Raw genomic sequence first — 19254 nt, 5'->3', positions numbered from 1 at the left:
TAATTGTCCTCTTATCTTGACGTTCTTCGACCATTCTTCACTCAAGCACACAATTGGTTTTAATTTAATTGATTTTTCGCATTCCAATAGGCTAATCTTCATAATTTTTTAAGACAAACCTGGCCTCTGTATTCTCATTCATGTACTGATTGTCATATGGCATTCTCCTAATTTCTATCCACCTAAACATACACATATCGAAAAGTCTCATTATCTTGTTTTTCCATAAGTATCAGAACACCTAACTAAATTATGGCTAATCAGGAGGAGGCTGAAAAGATGGATCCAGCTGAGCTGCGTCGTGTATTTCATATGTTTGATCGAAATGGAGATGGGAAGATTACAAAGAAAGAGCTCAGCGATTCATTACACAACTTAGGAATGTTCATAACGGATGACGAACTTGTCCAGATGATTGATAAGATCGATGTAAATGGAGACGGGTACGTGGACATGGAAGAATTCGGGGCATTGTATAAAACAATAATGCATGAGAAAGATGAGGAAGAAGACATAAGAGAAGCGTTTAATGTTTTTGACCAAAATCGAGACGGGTACATCACAGTTGATGAGTTGCGGTCAGTGTTGGCTTCCTTGGGACTGAAGCAAGGGAGGACCGTAGAAGATTGCAGGTTGATGATAAAGAAGGCGGATGTGGATGGGGATGGGAAGGTGAATTTCATTGAGTTTAAACAGATGATGAAAGGTGGTGGATTTGCTGCATTGGAAACAAATTAAATGGTTTAAAAGGCATGAGTTAATAATATGTAAGTTATGATTTGGGTTTTTAGAGGAGGGGAGACGATAGAAGAGATCATCTCTTGTTTTGATATGCATTTCCTCATCTTTGAACATGTTTGTGGTTTTTTAGATTTTGCAAAACTTTCTGATTTCTATGTTATATTGTACACATTATCTATGTTACTACTATCATATATGTATGTAAATTTTTTTTTTAAAATAAATTCCACGATTAGTGTCTTCATTCTTTTTGTGTAAGATGATTAATTGGACACAATTGACAGAATTTCATAATTCTAAGATTGCAAGAAAAAAATTTGGAGAATTTCATAATTCTAAGATTGTAAGAAAAAAAATTTGGGGGGGGGGGGGGGGGGGGGGGGGGGGTCAAGACTGGAATAATAACTTGATTATACTTGATTTTGAGTGTATCTTCTTCTGTTTTTTACAAACTTGTTCTCCTGATTTGATGTGCAAGATCTTTGATGTTAAAAATCTAGAGGATCCAAGGCATTAGCTTAATTACTTCTCTTTCTGTGAAGATTTCATACAAGTACCTTCTCAACTTCTTGGTTCTATACTTCGAGTCCTCGACCAGCACAGCTATGGTGGAAAGTGTTTATTGGGCATATAAGAATCACCAAAGTTAAATTCTTTGTTTTCTTTCTTAGTACAACATGGAGAAACAATCCATTCACTATATTTTAGCCCAAAAATAAAAAAAGAAAATAAGGATTTCCCAGCATAGTCCAGACTTCAGAATGTCTGCGGATTTACAAACGTGAATGGATCATGGATGTAACAACTTATCAGGGAGGTTAAAGATTACAGTCTGATCATCATGTAACTTTAGAAATCAGGTGACACGGTTTAGTTGAGGAGAGACTGTATTCCATGATGTCAAACAAGTTGGGTAGAGAAGGCGTGTGAAGAAGATGATTACATTTCAAATCCACAGCATTCTCCCTGGATACAGATTCTCCTGCAAACAATAAAACTTATGAAAGCATATTTTAATAAAGAATAAATTGAACGAAACAAATTACAATGACATGAATTGGACAAATTGGTGGAAGCTGAATATAAGCCTCTAGTCTAGAGTTCATAGGCTTTAGCCTTTCTGTAACATATAGTAGCACGTAGCGTCATCTAATATCTAACACATCCAATTCAATGACCAAAAGATTGAATAGATGAAAGATCAAGACAGGAGAGGTGAAGCTTTTAAGGTCAATATGAACTAAATTGTTATGCAGATGTGTACCTAGATATACACTTATTAAACTGTATTTCATAGACCTGCATGCGACTAAGGTTCACTACCAATCATCAGATTTTCAGCGGATACTTTCAATATATAGGAACAAAAGTACTGAGATTTGAAAATATATAAACAGCAGTAGCATATAACTGGGAAAAGAGTGAAGTGAACTCCACAGCTTGCATAGTCAAAGCTGAAAGAACTATGATAGAAATCAGAACATTAGACTAGTTCATCCATATAATGATCGGCAAATTTCACCAGCAAATATGTCATTCATTCACCAAGTAAAGAGTAAACTATGGCGAAATTTATGTGTATATAGATAAATTTATGGTTCCGAGCAACACAATTCCAACAACAATGTGAACTGTATCAGATTTTATATATTACAATGCTTTTAAGCAACAAAAATGTAACCAATAATGCTTCTCAAGTATCAACATTAAGCTACCATTCCCTACAAAGCAATTCATAAGCTTAAGCATCAAAAATATCTAATGACTAATAATACAGCAAATTTCATTAAAAGTCAGGACTATTAAAATTAATTAACTTAAAGAACGGCTTCTGATTAATTCCAAAAGTTAAGTACATTCAATATCATAAACAAGCAAATTGTATCAAAGATAAAAGAAAATCGACCCCAGTTGCACAAAGTTACAAGCCTTAATCAAGATTCACCTCTAATGTAAAAACGCATAAACAGCCGTAGATATATAAACCACAAGCGCAGAAGTGACCAAAACAACCAAGGCAGTGACCGAATGCACCGTCTGTTTACTCCCACAAGACAACATTCCTAACCGTATCTGAATCACATTAATCATAGACAACATCAAGAACAAGCACCCCATGACCGACCCAACCGCGGAACCCAACATTCCAAATCTCAGAACTTTAAGACTAATGTGAGCTCTAAAAGCCTCATCAACATCTTTACTATTCAAAAGATTGATAGCCAATTTAAGCCCTTGTGCCACTAATGAAGAAAACAGAAAGAAACTAAAGGAAACGACTTCGAATACGAGCAATTTCTTGGCGATATCATTGCCTGCATCACAAGCTGATCGGTTTTCAAGTGATCTTTGATTAGGGGTTGTGAGAGAAAGGCCCACAAAGACAGCAATGGTGAAGAGGGAGTTGACATTGACAAGCCCATCAAGAGCTGTGACATGGACACTTGTTGTTGAGGTTGTTGAGGATGAGTGGGATCTTCTTGGTTCAGGGTAGTCCTCTTTTGGGTGTGTTTCAGATCTGCGAGAGAAAGAAAGATGAATAAGACGTCAAATAAAGAAAGAGAAACAATTATGCATATATAAATGGAGAGAGAGAGAGAGAGAGAGAGAGAGAGATTTTCTACTTACTCGCTCATTGTGGTGTTGAAAATAGGGGGAAGATGTTGTGAATGAAGATGGTGGTCAAGTGATGATTGCTTGGGGTTGTGAGAAAGGAGGTTTCTTTTGAGTGAAGGGGAAAGGGAAAGTGTTGTGTAGAATACTTTCTTTTTCTTGGTTTTGGAGTGTTGGCATTTTGGGACTAATCGGGAGTGAAAAGGTTTCGATTTTCAAACAGACAACTTCACAAAATTGATTAGCGTCATAAATTGTGGATTCGGGTTGGTTCCCGAATGTGCCGAACAAGTATTAACGTGTTTGTGAGCAAATTTATTAAGGTCTTGGGATGGGTGAAAGCCCATAATATCTCTTTTCTAGAGTTACGTGACCAATATTAACCAAAGTTAGTTAGCTTGCCCAAAATACCGAATTACATACGCATCTTCTGTATGCGTGGCTTGTATGTTCATTCTTACATGATTTAAATAACTGTAGATACGCATATTGGTTATACGTGTATGATCTATACGCATATTGATTATGCGTGGATGAACTATACGCATATATGCTTTGCGTGTATGCAAGAAAGAGAGAGATAGAAGTGAGAGCAGGGAGAACGATATTAGAGGGAAAGAGTCCTGGTAAGAGATTAAAACAGAGAGGGGTGAGGACACAGAAATAATGGATGGGAGAAAGGACGGGTGGGATCCATGCTAGCATCCAGCTAGTGCATAATGCATGTACGCGTTTAAGCAATGTGTGGTTGATCAGATAAAAAGGGCATTCGTTCATAGTATTGACATTTTGGGCAAGCGTTGTTTAAAAACATGTTAATTAGGTCATTTTCTCTCTTGGGATTGCAGTTACAAATTATTGTGATATCAGAAAAAATGTCGTTAAAAAAATGTTGTAGAAATTAAATAATTATTTGGTAATTTTTTGATATTCTTTTGAGTTATAATATAAAAAAGTAATGTTTTTATTGAGGTTTGGTAGTAAAATCTGTAACTGCTTCCTGCTAAAGCTGAAAACAATTTTTTTCTAAAAGCATGTGAATACATGTTTTTTCTAAAAGAGCTTTTCAGCTAAAAATTGTTGTTCAGAAAAATTATAAATAAAATATAATACTATTTAAATTAAATTTAAAATTTATAAATAAAATATTAGTTATAACATATCGGGGGAGTTTGGCCAAGAATTAAAAGTCCAATTTCTGGGACTATAAATCAGAAGCACTTATTTGTATCGTTTGAGTAAGAAGTCAAGAATTACTTAAAAGAAGTTAAGAATGCTAGTTTTTGTTTCACGACTTCTACTTCTTTCCCAAACATTTTAATCACTTATAAGTCCTGACTTTAAGTTCGGGTTTTATATCAAACTGGCCACCTGTTACGTCAAAATATCTCATTTGACCCACCCATCTCATCGGCGACTCATTTAAGTCGCTGTAAAGCAAATATATATCATTTTACCCGCATCACTATTCATGCCTCTTTACTTTATCATTTATCAAAAATTAACCGTTTAACTTTTTACTACAAAACCACTTCGAGTATTTTCATAATTGTCTCTAGTATTTATCAAAATGATTTGGAAATTTATAAAGTAACATAGCTAGGGTGATCACATAAATATATATATTTACAACCATATTTTTTTAACTACATAGCTATGTTGCTCTAGCAATTCCCAAATTATTATGATATATACTAGAGACAATTATATATGTAGTCGAAGTGGTTTTGCAGTAAAAAGTTAAACGGTTATTTTTTGATAAATGATTAAGTAAAGAGGTGTGAATAGTGATGTGGGTAAAACGATATATATTTGGTTTATAGTGGTTTAAATGAGTCGCCGATGAGATAGATGGGTTAATTGAGATATTTTGACGCAAAAGGTGGCCAGTTTGATATAAAACCCTTTAAGTTCCCATAATCTGTGTGGTATAGCCAATATACTAAAACAAGAGGATTTAGAGGGGTGTATTGGATTGGGATTTTAAAGCAATTTTTTGCATTTATGAAATCCGAGGGTATTCGATTGGAATTGTTTGAAATCCATTAAAATCTTGAGGTATTCAATTGGGATTTCAAATTATGCTACAAAATCTGGTGGTATTCAATTGGGATTTTAAATTATGCTTTAAAATCCGATGGTATTCAATTGGGATTGTTTAAAATCCATTAAAATCTGATGGTATTCAAATGCTGATGGATTTTTTTGCATTTCATAAAATGATGGATTTTGTGGCATTCTTCAGTGTATTTTAAGTTTTTTGAAGTCCCATCAAAATCAATGGGATTTTGAAGCATTGTGCTTAAATCCTATCAATTCTGCGACATTTTATCAAGAATCCGCACAAAATCAAAATCAAACACAATCCATTAAAATCCATAGACTAGAAACAATCCATTAAAATCCCAATCGAATACACCCCTCTTAATTACGATTAAAGTCGTAATTGTCCGGATGCTCTATGGCAGCGAAATCGTCGAGATCACAAGCCCAAACAAGTCAATAGTCATGATCGCTGAATATGTTACGGTTTGTTGAGTTAACATCCCATACCTGTTTTGTCAATGAAAGACGGTACCTTTCTATTCGCCAGATGAATACTGAAATTATAATTCTACTTGTTTTCATCCATTCCCCACAAATTTACTTAACTTATCAAAAATAGTCATGTTAGAGAATCTGCTAGCCTTGTGATGTTGGTGTAAGAAAAAAATCTGCCAAACCTTAGTCTATAAATAGATGTTTGGAAGCTGCTATTCAAAAACGGGACAGATAATAAAGCAATCAATATTGTGAAGATTGTTTCTGAGAATGGCTATAAATTCAAAACCGAGTGAATTGATTGTTTCTCTCAAAGTAAAAGAATGCCAGTACTGATGAATTTCCTGGGAAAGGATCAAATTGTTGATTTGGATACATATAATAATTTGAGCCCAATGTGTTTTTGAATATACTTCAAAATTAGGGTTCATAATTTTTGTAATTTACTGTAATTAGTCATTGCAGTAGTGAAAGACGCATTTACCTTGACAAGGTTAACGAAGGTAGTAGTACTGCCGTAGTACTTTAACGGAACCGTGAGTAAATTTGACATTTAGCTCGACATGTGTTAGTTTTCGAGATCGAGTATCCCATATGATCTGACATAAAAAATACATTACAAAATAGGGATGTAAATCGATACGAACTATACGGTGTCTCGGTTCATATTCGACTTGAAAATATGATACATGTCTCATATCCGTTTTGAAAACGATCTAAATCTGGTGGAAAAATTAAGCCCGTATAATATATGATCCTGGATACGGGCACACCTATACCCACTCAGATTCAGTCACCAAACATCTTGTGTTGATAAGCCCCAACAGAATGGAAGCGCAGAAAGGAAGCATAGGAACATACTTGAAATGGCAAGAGCCTTAAGGTTCCAAACAGGTCTGCCACTACAATTCTGGGGTGATTGTGTACTTGCAGCAACACGTATCACAAATAGACTACCTAGTGTTGTGCTTAAAGGAAAAACTCCATATGAGCTCCTTCACAAAAAGCAACCAGAATATTGGCACCTGAAAATATTTGGTTGCTTAGCATTTGCATACAATCCAAGTAGAACCAAGGACAAATTCCAACCAAGAGGAGTACCATGTGTATTTATAGGTTACTCCCCATCTCAGAAAGGATATAGATTGCATAACTTGCTCACTAGAGTTACTTTTGTATCCAGAGATGTCAAGTTCTATGAAGCAATATTTCCCTATCACATTGTTCAAGATTCTGCAGATAAAAATAGGGAAGACACAGGTGTTACTCAAGATACATGGATTGATTTGGGTCCAGAGAACACAACAACAATAGAACAAAGTGAGTTAGGCACTCAAGAGGAGAATAAAACTGCTGTGGATTCTAATGTAAGAAGATCTAACAGAGAGCACAGGGCACCAACATGGCATAATGATTATCATGTTAGTGCTAATTGTGTGACAAAGGTGACTGAGGCTCAAGTTAGTTCTCAGTTCTCATGCTTTATGAATACTGTGGGAAAGGTTCCAGACCCTAAACATTTTAAGGAAGCAGCTAGGCACAGTCACTGGCTCCAAGCTATGAATGAAGAACTTGATGCTTTAGAAAGTAACAATACATGGGAGGTCACTGATTTGCCAGCAGGAAAGACAGCCATAGGATGTAAATGGCTGTATACTACCAAATATGATCCCCAGAGAAAGAGTACAAGGTATAAGTCCAGACTGGTAATTTTAGGAAATAGGCAGAAGTATGGTGTTGACTTTGATCAAACATTTGCTCCTGTAGCCAAATTAACCACAGTGAGGTCCTTATTAGCTGTTGCAGCTATTAAAGAGTGGTATACTCACCAGATGGATGTAAAAAATGCTTTTTTACATGAGAAATTGGAAGATGTGGTGTACATGAAATTCCCACCAGGCTATGAAGGAGTTGGTTTCAGATTTAACACTGAATTTCAGGGGGAGCATCACGATTTGTCAAGGTTTCAGAATAAGGTACTCAGGCTTCTCAAAACCTTATATGGCCTTAGGCAGTCACCAAGATTGTGGTTTGAAAAGTTAAGCTTGGCTCTGAAGTCAGATGGATTCAAGCAGTCCAAAGCTGATTCTACATTGTTCACTAAACAAGAAGGCAGCAACTTCACAGCAGTATTGGCTTATGTTGATGACCTTTTGATTACTGGAAACTATATGCCTGCTATTGATGAAACAAAACAATTCCTAAACTCACAGTTTAAGACGAAGGATCTAGGTGAGTTAAGGTATTTTTTTGGAATAGAGGTGGATAGGAATGATCAAGGAATATTTCTATCACAAAAGAAATATATCTGTGATATTCTGGATGAGTACAAGATGACACAGTGCAAGCCTCTGAAATTACCTATGGATACTCATGTGAAGCTGATTTCAACTGCAGGTGAGCCACTTTCTCATCCTGAGGAATATCAGAAATTGGTTGGAAAATTAATTTACCTGACTATTACAAGGCCAGATATTGCTTTTACAGTTCATGTATTAAGCCAATTCATGCACAATCCTACTTCTGCTCATTTCCAAGCTGCTAAAAGAGTTCTCAGATATCTATCAGGATCCAAAGATCAAGGCATCTTACTAGCTTCTAGCTCAGCTGCAGAATTACAAGCCTATTGTGACAGTGATTGGGCTGGATGCCCAAATACAAGGAGATCTACTACAGGTTATTGCATTGTGCTTGGTAAATCTCCTATTGCATGGAAGTCAAAGAAACAATCTGTAGTGGCAAGGTCCACAGCTGAAACAGAATACAGGTCTCTAGCAATGACTGTTTGTGAGGTTCTTTGGGTGAAACAACTGCTTAAAGACTTGGGACTTACTCATCTTGGTTCAACAACTATTTTCTGTGATAACAAATCTGCATTGGCTATTGCAGCAAATCCAGTTCATCATGAAAAAATCAAACATGTGGAAATTGATTGCCACTTTATCAGGGAACAAGCTGTTGAAGGCAATATTAATCCCACTTATGTTCCAACTACAGAACAGGTGGCAGATGTGTTTACCAAAATCCTAACTGTAGGACAACACCAGATTTTATTAAACAAGCTGGGAGTTAATGTTCCAAACTCTCAGCTTGAGAGGGAGTAATGAAGCCAAAGGTCTTTATGGAAGTCAAAGGACCATCTGTCCAGAAGAAATTCAGTAGCATGCATGAGTCCAGAAAGGGCCAGAGTCCGTTATGGTTAATTGTCTGGTCTAGCAGTATTAGTTATAATTTTTGTCTGCATGTTTATGGCAGTAGGATAGTGGTCTTGTCCAATGTTTTGGATGCATTCTGTAGACTTCCTTTATGTAGAGAATGAATTCTCATATTGTAATCAGTTTTTAAGATGAATGAAAATGGAGAACTGGTTTAAACAGAATAGTTTCAAATGTTTTCAAGTCTCATATAATTTTTCATAATATGATCCTACCCGAATAACCGAATATGATCCATAGTTCATATTCGATTCAAACTCATATGCATATTATATTTTAACACTATCATATTTGCAAGTAAATAGTCATCATTTTATAAAATTGTAATATCTTATTTAAATTTATATCTTCAATAAAATATGATTTATTTAATGTGATTATGCTTATTATCTTCATATATATTTAATAAATGATATATACCAACATATAACAATAAATTTTAATTTAAAATTATTATACTTTATAATATTATGTTTACTTAGACTAAATGATAATTATTTGAACAACTGAAATAATAATGATATTTGATGTTAGTGGATCATATTCGGATCATATTCGATGGATCATAAACTACCCGGTTAAAAAATAAAAAATACGATACTGGATCATATCCGGTTCAGATCCAAATCTCAAATACCCGGGATTGGTTTATATCCGAATAAAACGATCCCGGACCCAAATCTGGACAAGCTAAAAATAATATGATCCGCTACTTGAGCAAAGGGGTACCCGGGATCACCCAAATATTTTACAGCCCTAGTACAAAATACACAAAATTATATTTTACTCAAAAACGAATGAATATATAGGAGAGTTTTCGAGGAAAAATATTGGGTGTTTCCGTGATCCTGTCAAACTCAGAGGAAATCACCTTTTCAAAAGACTCTGTGTTGTTTCAAAATAAATGAGCCAGGGCTTGGTCTTCCCTTTGAACTCATCCAAAGTAATTAAGACGGAAAATTACACAACTTGAATCTGGGGTTATTTAGCCGTCAAGTTTGTGGACCATATCGTAGAATCGGTCGTTACCAAATTTTTTCCTTTAAGAATCACGACTTGTGTATTTTTTCCTTGTTGCCCAAGTTCATACAAACCCCTATAAATAATAGGAATATCGTCTCACGTCTCAATACCATTCATTCAACAATTCACTCCTTAAAATCAAGCTCACTTTCTCTCAAAAACCTTAAACAATACTGCAGTCGTTTGAAACACATAAAAATGTTGTCAATGAATCATGGCTTAGCGGAAGCTTATGTAATGAGGAAGCATCTGCAGGAGAAGATGAAGAAGCTGAATTCTACATCAAAAAATGGAGAGGAGAAAGAAGGTTCGGCTGATAACAAGGACGGAGGGTGCTTTCCGATGCTAAAGAAGAAGATACATCCTAATAGCACTACCTCCTCGGATTCGCAGTGATCACTCTTTTTTTACTCCTTCATGTCCTCTCCTGGAGTGAATCAAATTCAAATTAGTTGTTCGTAGTTACTCCTTCTGTCCAATTTATGTGAGGTACTTGTCTTTTTCTTTTCTTTTTTTTTAATTTTAAGAAACTTTATGCAACCCGACTGGCCATTGGCTGTGTTTACGATGAAATTGTTACCGAATTTTGGGGATTAATTTATAATAATCTTCACATCTTGTTACTCGCTTAAGGTAGCAGAAGGAGGTTTTTTTTTTCTTTTTTCAAATTATCAATATTTTCTTCCTTCGCTGAGTATAGCTGTATAGTCCGACGTTGGTACAAAATTAGAAGAACTCGTGGTAGATAAATGAGCATACAATGAAAAATGACCAATTATAATTCAGCTATATAATCTACAGATATATTATATTTATATTTTATTTTTGTAAAGAAACAAAATAAAAATAAAAAATGTTGCCTCACGTAATTATACAACACGTCACAGGTGACACACCTCTGTAAGCCTCCATTTTTATTAATGTTAGTGCTTAGCATGTGCCCATGGGCATAATAAAAGGTCCAAGTATTTGATGAATATCGGCATGCACACATCGTAGATTTGTAGTCCATACTTCCATAATGATCATCTCCATTTTTCAGCCACGCGCTTTCTAAAGAAGGACGCTTTTTAAAGAAAGGTGTTAATGCAAAATAAAATTACTCAAAATAAAATTTCATAGGCACACGGGAATATTATCCTGCGGGCAAAAGTAATATATTTTTATTATATCACACTATTCTATTTAATATAAACTAAGGAGGAGTCTTTATGAAAACAGAGTCTCTACGAACATGATCATCTTCTTCTGACCGTGTTCTAAGCGGTTATGGAGAATATGTTTGGTTTGATTACAATTTACAGGTGACTAGGCAGCTTGAACGTATTGAAACTTTTCGAACTTTTCACATAGGATAAAAGAAAACCAACGACCTTTTTATGTGGAAAAATCAGGTGTGGCTTCGTCTCCACGCGAAAATTAAATTTCCAAACGGACCAAGAAAGAAAGAAAGACGCCACTGAAGTTGGGAACAGTTAGGCACCATGCTCGTGGACCACATCGTTCCAAAAGTCGTCACGATGTAAAAATAATCACGGATTGCGTCATATTTTCTCGTTGCTCAACTCTGTGAACCCCTATATAACATTCATGCACTTGTATTCTTTCTTTCCATACCATTCATTCACTCATCTTCCTCGATTTTCAACTAAAAAGCTTGCGATAATGTCGACAATGAGCTACGGTTTAGCTGAAGTTTATGTGATGAGGAAGTTGCAAAAAGACAAGATGAGCAAAACGGGAGCGCGAGTTAAGAAGGAGCTTACAAGAGAAGATGCGGTTGATTATAAGAAGAAGAATGTCGATTCTGGCTGCTTTTCAATGGTGTTAAAGAAGATACATCCTAACATTAATTCTTCGTCGGAATAATGGCAGATTATTTTTTCCGATTGATTAATTTGAAGCTTCCGGCAGAGTATATGTAATTCAGATTAGTTGTTTGTAATTTGTATAGTCTGCTTCAAGTATATTTATTGTGTTCAATACTTGTTCAAAAATTCTTTGGTTTTGTATGACTCAGATTTCTGGTGTTTCTCCGAAAACTCATTTTCATACAACCTCCTCTCGTGCTTGTCGAGGGCATATTTCATATTTGGATAATAAAATTCAAATTTATGTAATTTATTTTTCAACTTCGTGCTAGAAATTCGAGGGGTTGAACTTTTAATTATTAAAATTAAACTAAGAGTCATATAATAATTTTTAAAATAGAGTAGAGGGAAAAACTCTTAGGGCATCTCCAACCATGACTTCAAACTTTATATTTCTTCACTTTAAACTTTATATATAGAGTAATCAATCTCCAACCATTCATTACTTTATCTTTATATATAAAGTTGTGTACTATTTTACTCTATATTTGAAGTTAACTATAAAGATAAAGCAAAAGTTTTTCTCACCAAAACACCATTCATAAATATGGATTTAAACATACATGTGCCATACATTTTTAATACTCAGGAAGATCATCATGGAATCCATGCGGAGCTGCTTGATCGTGAGTGGATCTCTTCTGTAGAATCTTAAGCTGCTCGTTCCGAAAATGCTCGCGTAGAATCGGATCATCTATGGAATTTAAATCTTTAATCAAGATTTTATTTTCAGCAAGATATGGAGCCATATCCAACTTCCTTTTCTCATTTTGAGCACGTAGCATCTGAATTTCATAATTTTGTTGTCGATCTGCACTATTTTTTTTAAGAATCTCAATGACTTGGCGTTGTTCTTCTTTGATTGTGTCGATAATAGCAGAAGTATGTTCTTCTACTTTTCTTTTTTCTTTTGCTTTTTTAACACCTATAGGCCGTTGACTAGAAGAACCATCAACACTTAAATCATTTATATCAGGGGAGAATGATGATAGTCCAGGAGATGCTGATGTTGGAGACTCTGTGGCAGGTGAATTTGCTTGTGATGACACAAAGTTGCTTGTTTGTGTTTGACGGTATGGAGTAGCGTTGCTATGATCGTCTCCAAATTTCTCTGAATCTTTAAGAATTTCCCAAACATGATCAAATTTGAAACCTTTGTCATATTTTTTATCTTGTTCTAACAACACTTTAACTCGATTTAGCTACAAAAAACGAATTAATATCAAAAATAAATTATGAAATCAATATAACAACTATAATGGCATGTACTTACGATATCTATTTGTGAAGCACCGCTGGGATTTTGATTTTCGATTTGCCGCACACATCCTCTTAGCTTTCCTATGGCGCTTAGAATGATCTGCATTCGACATTGCAGTGACTTTTTAGCTCGATCTTGAGTGATTGTAACCGGCTTTGAGCTATTATATTCAGCCTCAATGTGCGACCAAAATTGATCTCGAGATTGATTTATACTGATAATAGGATTCTGTGAGATATCAAGATATACATGACACAAGTGTTTATCTTCTTCATGTGAGTATGAGGTACTCCTGTGCCTTGCAGTTGCAGCCATTTACTCTACACAAATGCAAGCCAATCTTGCTTCAGGTGTTGCTCCTACCGCACACTATGTTATCCAGGGAAAGGAATATCAAATGGGTTATTATTTAGCTGATGGGATATATCCCAAATGGTCTACTCTTGTGCAAAGTATACATGATCCACGTGGTCCTAAAAAGAAATATTTTGCCATGAAGCAAGAATCATGTAGAAAAGATGTGGAGCGTGCATTTGGAGTTCTTCAGTCACGTTTTGCAATTATAGGCGGACCATCTCGTTTTTGGAACAAACATGTGCTACATGATATAATGACCGCGTGTATTATTATGCATAACATGATAATCGAAGATGAGCGTGATGTTAGTGGAACATTTTGTGATTCAACTCAAGCATCGATTCCAAGTGTTGAGATGGTGGAAGATGAGAATGTAAGATTTCAAGATTTTCTTAGGCGACACAAGCAAATCAAGGATAAAGAGGCTCACATTGCACTTCGTAATGCACTTATTGATCATTTATGGGAAGAATATACTAGTTTAGAAAATTAGTGTATTGATTTGAAATTTGTTAAGAATGTAATCAAAGTTTGTAAGTTTGAAGAAATATATAAAGTAATATTTGAAGTAATGATTGGAGATGGAATCAAGATATAAAGTCAAAAAGGTGAAAAATGAAGTTAAAGTTGCTTTATATACTAGCTTATAGCCCGTGCAAGGCACGGGAGCTTTTTAATTATTTATAAATTTTTAAAATATATTTTAAATGATGTGAAAAAATTTAATTTATAAATAATAAATTAAAATTGTGTGTATTACGCCAAAGTATTAAATTCTTTCTATCAAATTTTAAATTATTTTAAGTAGAATATGTGATGCCAACTCCTATTAGATTATATTTATAAATATATTTTATATTAGAATTATTATAATGTGATTTAAATATTTTTCTAAAAATTTTTATGGTTCGAGATTAAAATAGACACAATTTGTTTTGAATTAAGAAGATGAATCACAAACATGTAATAAGATGGTAGAATTTGTTTTGGATTAAGAAAAAGTGTTTGTATTCGTTCCTCACATAAATCGGTCTTATTAATTTTAAAATATATTAGATAAAAATAATTTTGTGACGGTGCGATTTATATGATTTTACAAATAAAATTGGTAGAAAATATTTATTTTGGATTAAAAAAAATCATAAACACGTGAAATACAAAATTTATTTGGATTCAGAAGAAGAATTATAAACATGCAAGTAGATATCAGTTGTCTTATGTGTTAGGTCCAATCAGACGTAGAAGGGGGGGGTTGAATACGTCGTACCAATTTCTTCGATTTAATTTAATTGCGGATAATCTTTTGTTTCAGTCCATGTTAAATCAATCGTAAATAAATAACTCCAGCAAGTCGGGGAATATTCTTGTATTAGAAATAATCCTCGGGTGCTACAAATTCCAACACAAGTGTCGGCTGCAGAGACTACAATCACTCTATTACAAACTCTCGATAAATACGATCTTCTAATTTAACTCTCGAGAATGTGTATAGTGTGTGCACTTACAAAGTGTGTAGTTATTTTCAAATGAAAACACAAAGCTCTATTTATAGGCTTTACAAAATCTAACCATGGTTAACGAGTTCGTCCTGGACGACTTGAGTTCGTCCTGGACGGATTCGTTTTATAAAAATAAAACTAAGTCATATCATTACTTCAAGTGGCGCCAATTCATAATACATATATAAATATATGTATATGTATCACAAGGTTGCGCTTGGTGAGGGTGAGGTCAAACATGGCGCCAGGGAAGTCAAACCTTGCGCTTGCACTGTGTCCTTGACTTAGAGAATTTCTGAACTCCATGAACTTGCGCTAGAAACCCAATTTGGAGTCGCAACCTTTGACCAAGTCAAAGGTTGCGCTTCACTCTCCAACTGTCTTCACTGTAATGACTTAGCAACAATTTGAGTGAAGTTGCGCCTGGGACAAGATTTAGGGTCGCAACCTTTGACCTGGTCAAAGGTTGCGCTCCATCAGTGTTCACACATATATAGTGACTTAGAAACTTCTTACAGACTTATACTGTGAAGAGGAGAAGCGCAGGTTTTGACTATGGTCAAACCTTGCGCCTCAACTCTTACACAGTGCAATGACTTAGAGAATTTTCTCAAGTCATTCCATTTTGCACGAATTAAATATATACATATATATATATTTAATTAATTGTGATAAATTAATTACTTGAATTATTTAAATTCAAATAATTCACAATTAATATATATATATATATACATATATATCTAATTAATATGTCTTTTGGCAATAAATCCAGGAGCAGCTCGATTGACTTGATCAATTAATCCGTTGATCGAATCCACTGAATACTTTCGTACGTCCTGACGTCCTGTGCACTGGTCTGGTTCACGAACGACTCGAACTGAAATGATTCTTTGAATCCTTTGCTTGATAACATACTTGATCAGTTATTCCGGGTTAGATGTTGCTTCGATAAGTTTGATTATAAATAATCAAATTAAATATACTGGAATCTTCTGGTCTTTGATACTTGATCTTCAGGCAATCTTGATAGCAGAAACATATTGAACTTTATTCTTCACTGAGGCTTGAACATGTTAATGAACTTCTTCCAGTGGACGGATGCTCGTCTCAGATATCTTGATTGTCTTTGTCTGTTCGTATCGAATCTCCAACCTGTAGATTCCTGTATAATACTTACGTATTGTTTCCTGTCTTTTGTTGTGTTGAGTTATCGTAATTACATTTACGTTACATTATGCTTTACAATCTCCCCCTATTTGATTGTTAGAGTTCGACAAGCAAATCCTTTAAGAGGATAACTCAACTGACACAATGAAAAAGCATACTAATTTAAACAGGAAAGAATACTAAGTACAGTCTGGATTATATCTTACAATTTCCAGAATTCAAAAGTAAATACAAGTAGCCATTTGTTCCTCTAGCCTGAACTAATCTGTCCTTGGTTTCTTGGCTCTTGCATTCAGCAGCTTCTGCTCAGCTTTCCTTTTTGCAGCTTCCTCTACTCTCTTCTGAGTAAGCTTGTTTTCAATCTCTTCAATCCTTGCTGTAATGGTACTCAGTGCCACTTGCTCCAGTGTATTCTCAGGTGGAGGTTGCTCTAGATTTTTCTTCATCTTCTCTAAAGTCTGCAGGTGAACCATCTTCTTCAACTTCTTGAAAGTGACATTCATCTCCATTCCTTCAATTTTCATAATGATCCTTGATGGATGAGCACGAACTCTAGAAGTGTTGTGGACAGTCTCTACAGCTTTTCTTATCTCCAGAAGATCAACCAAATCTTTGAGCACACTCTTGTCTTCTTTTACCACTGACCACTTAACAGCTGCAACTGCACGAGTGATTCTTTTGGAATTGAGTTTTCCAATCTCTGTGAGTGGTATAGCAGTGACTTCAGAGTCTTTCTTCTTCTTGAATAGTACAGATGTAGGATTGTAAGTAACAACAGGTGCATTTGGATTTTCAGGAATTTCAGGGTTGAGTGGAGGCAGTGGATATGGTGGTTGACGATTGATGGCTGATAAGTCTAAGTCTCTCAGAGCAGCAAAGTTCAGACGATAGGCATATAGCAGTTCAGCAGTTAGTCTTCCCTTGCTAGTCCTTGAGCACTTCTCCCTGACTTGAGCTTCCAGATATTTCAGTATACGAGGATTGTATGTTGATAGTGCTTCATCAGTGAGTCCAATACTCTGAATCATACCATCCTTGAAGTACTTAATAACTGAGGGCTTGTCATGAATTTCAACTCCAATATCAGTGATCCATTCTTCCACCATATCTCTGAATACTTCATTATGCTTTCTGCCGGTAGAGATGATCTTGTTTCTTACCACAAACAGCTCAGTTAAAGATAGATCTCTGAGAAACTGACTTGACACATGCTTGAGTCCATGACCTTCTCTTTGTAGCTCAAATGATATGTTAACCATCCATCCTCTTCTGGGAAGAACAGCAACAGACACAGTAGAAATGATATCATTCAACACCTCGTGATAATCATGTAAATCTTTGTAGTTGTTCCTGAAGGAGTCAAAGATATCTTTTACTTCGTCATCATCATTATCTTGAGTGACCTCTGGAAAGTCAAACACAGATCTAGCAGCATCCCATTCAGCTCCATCTTTATGTAAGTTGGCAAGTCTCCTTTCCCTTCGAATCCGTCTTTGGTTTTCTAACTTCTCCCTTGCTCTCCTTTGCTCAGCATAATCCCTAGCAACATCAGCAATGTCTTGTGGATTTGCAATTTCAAACTCTTCAGCAGGAAAGATGTCATTGTGATATGCAAGTTCATCAGCAAAGACTTCAGCATCTGGGATTTCTCCTTCTTCAAGATCTTCATTCTCAGCACCAACCATCCTAATCACCCTGTCATCAACAAACTCAGGGATGTATTCATCATGACTGTAACTGAATTGATGTTTAAGAGCAGAATCAATCAGTTCTTCAGACACCCCTGTGATCACCCTTTTCCCTTTTGCTTTTTCTGCTGCTCTCTCCCCCTCAGTTGAGTAATCCTCTCTGGAAGTTTGAGATGCCAGCAACTTAGCCTCCAGGGCAGCTAACCTTTGTTCCATTGTTGATTTGATTTCTACTAACTCCTCCCGTAGAACAAGATTCTCAGCTTCTAGATGTTGAACTTTGAACTTTAGAGCTTCAAATTCTGTCACAGATACAGTTGGAATAGCAGATTCAATTGTAGGTTGGGCTGTAGGGTTCTCACTTGTTCGTTCTGTAGGTGTTTCTCTCTTTTCACTCAAAGCTAGAACACTCAGTGGGTTAGAGGGTTTCTGTATAGCAAGTTCTGTTGGTGTTTCCCTCTCACTCAAAGACTTTCCAGCATCCTGAGATGTACCTGCAGAAGAAATCTTCTTAGCCTCTTCTAGAGAGGTCACAGAAGGTGCAATGAAGGTTCGTGAGCCTTCGTCCTCAGTTTCCTCGTCAGGTGAATCTGAGTCATAAGAAACAAGTTGCCAACTACTCGAAGGTAGTGAGTCCTTAGTTGGATCCTGAGTTGGAATCTCAGGGTGGGTAGACACAGGGCTCGAAGGATGTGATCCTTGAATTGGCGAAGCACCCTGGTTTCCCACAACTGCCTTTGACGGCGAATGACTTTGTGACAAGTCCTCAGTAACTGGCACACTTCCTGATATGAAGGGCTCAGAAACAGATTGCCGTTCACCTTCGAGAGGTGAAGAGTCCTTTGAAGGATCTGGGAATGTTCCTCCCAGGGGGGTAGACAAGGATGTAGAAAGTGGCATTTCATCCAAGTTTCCCCCAGAAGCCTGTGAAGGCACTTGACCCTGAACAGGATCAGAAACAACAGTGTCTATCCCTGACATGGACGACAAAGTGTTCGCAACCGTCAATTCTTCAACTGTGTGTGCAACCTCACTGTGCATTGGAATAGTATGTGGCTGAGGTGGTGAAGAAATAGACATATCTGCAGTTGTCTCAGGTTCTATTCTCCTTTCCTGACTAGGAGACAGAGCTGCAGTTTCAGAAACAGACTCCTTGTGTGGTGCACTTAAGGCACTTTCTCCCTCTCTCTCAGAAATAAGACTTGGTTGGCTGAGGGGTAGAGTAGTTTCTGCTTCAATTGGTTGTGAAGTGGTGCCTTGGTTATGAACTTTGGG

General features: G+C 35.9%; 5 protein-coding genes and 1 long non-coding RNA gene across 7 annotated transcripts; 3 read left to right on the top strand and 3 right to left on the bottom strand.

Annotated features, from left to right (window-relative positions):
- Window positions 1-16: 16 nt before the first annotated feature.
- LOC108222423 (calmodulin-like protein 3) lies at window positions 17-979 on the top strand. Its single transcript, XM_017396345.2, has one exon. It carries the CDS (start codon window positions 253-255, stop codon window positions 736-738), a length of 486 nt encoding a protein of 161 aa, XP_017251834.1. The 5' UTR covers window positions 17-252; the 3' UTR covers window positions 739-979.
- Window positions 980-1457: 478 nt separating this feature from the next.
- On the bottom strand, window positions 1458-3552 carry LOC108220374 (uncharacterized). Of its 2 annotated transcripts, XM_017394123.2 has the most exons (3): window positions 3370-3520; window positions 2687-3259; window positions 1458-1723 (listed from the first exon to the last, which is right to left on the bottom strand). In XM_017394123.2, exons 1-2 carry the CDS (start codon window positions 3375-3377, stop codon window positions 2689-2691), a joined length of 579 nt encoding a protein of 192 aa, XP_017249612.1. In that variant the 5' UTR covers window positions 3378-3520; the 3' UTR covers window positions 1458-1723; window positions 2687-2688. The 2 variants fall into 2 exon arrangements, with proteins under 2 accessions (XP_017249612.1, XP_017249611.1); XM_017394122.2 differs by lacking the exon at window positions 1458-1723 and having other exon boundaries at window positions 2544-3259; window positions 3370-3552.
- A 6406-nt stretch (window positions 3553-9958) lies between these two features.
- LOC108221096 (uncharacterized) lies at window positions 9959-12175 on the top strand. Its single transcript, XR_001806876.2, has 2 exons — window positions 9959-10622; window positions 11528-12175. It is a non-coding gene; the product is annotated as an uncharacterized LOC108221096 (long non-coding RNA).
- Window positions 12176-12505: 330 nt separating this feature from the next.
- Window positions 12506-13370, bottom strand: LOC108221692 (uncharacterized). Its single transcript, XM_017395555.2, has 2 exons — window positions 13278-13370; window positions 12506-13206 (listed from the first exon to the last, which is right to left on the bottom strand). Exons 1-2 carry the CDS (start codon window positions 13368-13370, stop codon window positions 12583-12585), a joined length of 717 nt encoding a protein of 238 aa, XP_017251044.1. The 3' UTR covers window positions 12506-12582.
- A 19-nt stretch (window positions 13371-13389) lies between these two features.
- On the bottom strand, window positions 13390-13857 carry LOC108221691 (uncharacterized). Its single transcript, XM_017395554.2, has 2 exons — window positions 13450-13857; window positions 13390-13399 (listed from the first exon to the last, which is right to left on the bottom strand). The coding sequence occupies exons 1-2, from the start codon at window positions 13578-13580 to the stop codon at window positions 13390-13392; spliced, it is 141 nt and encodes a 46-aa protein (XP_017251043.1). The 5' UTR covers window positions 13581-13857.
- LOC108221690 (uncharacterized) lies at window positions 13594-14115 on the top strand. Its single transcript, XM_017395552.1, has one exon. It carries the CDS (start codon window positions 13594-13596, stop codon window positions 14113-14115), a length of 522 nt encoding a protein of 173 aa, XP_017251041.1.
- The last annotated feature ends 5139 nt before the right edge of the window (window positions 14116-19254 follow it).

This window comes from Daucus carota, chromosome 5 (assembly GCF_001625215.2).
Source record: "Daucus carota subsp. sativus chromosome 5, DH1 v3.0, whole genome shotgun sequence".
Classification (NCBI taxonomy): Eukaryota; Viridiplantae; Streptophyta; class Magnoliopsida; order Apiales; family Apiaceae; genus Daucus; species Daucus carota.
The sequence above is the reverse complement of the archived record's forward strand: the minus strand, read 5'-3'. Positions and strand labels throughout refer to the sequence as shown.

What these genes read in the sequence shown, in the direction of transcription:
- LOC108221691 (XM_017395554.2), bottom strand. Translation starts at nt 13,580, where the DNA reads ATGGCTGCAACTGCAAGGCACAGGAGTACCTCATACTCACATGAAGAA.
- LOC108222423 (XM_017396345.2), top strand. Translation starts at nt 253, where the DNA reads ATGGCTAATCAGGAGGAGGCTGAAAAGATGGATCCAGCTGAGCTGCGT.
- LOC108221690 (XM_017395552.1), top strand. Translation starts at nt 13,594, where the DNA reads ATGCAAGCCAATCTTGCTTCAGGTGTTGCTCCTACCGCACACTATGTT.
- LOC108221692 (XM_017395555.2), bottom strand. Translation starts at nt 13,370, where the DNA reads ATGCAGATCATTCTAAGCGCCATAGGAAAGCTAAGAGGATGTGTGCGG. An exon ending in GTGCTTCACAAATAGATATC is followed by an intron (nt 13,207 to 13,277) that starts GTAAGTACATGC and finishes CGTTTTTTGTAG; the next exon opens with CTAAATCGAGTTAAAGTGTT.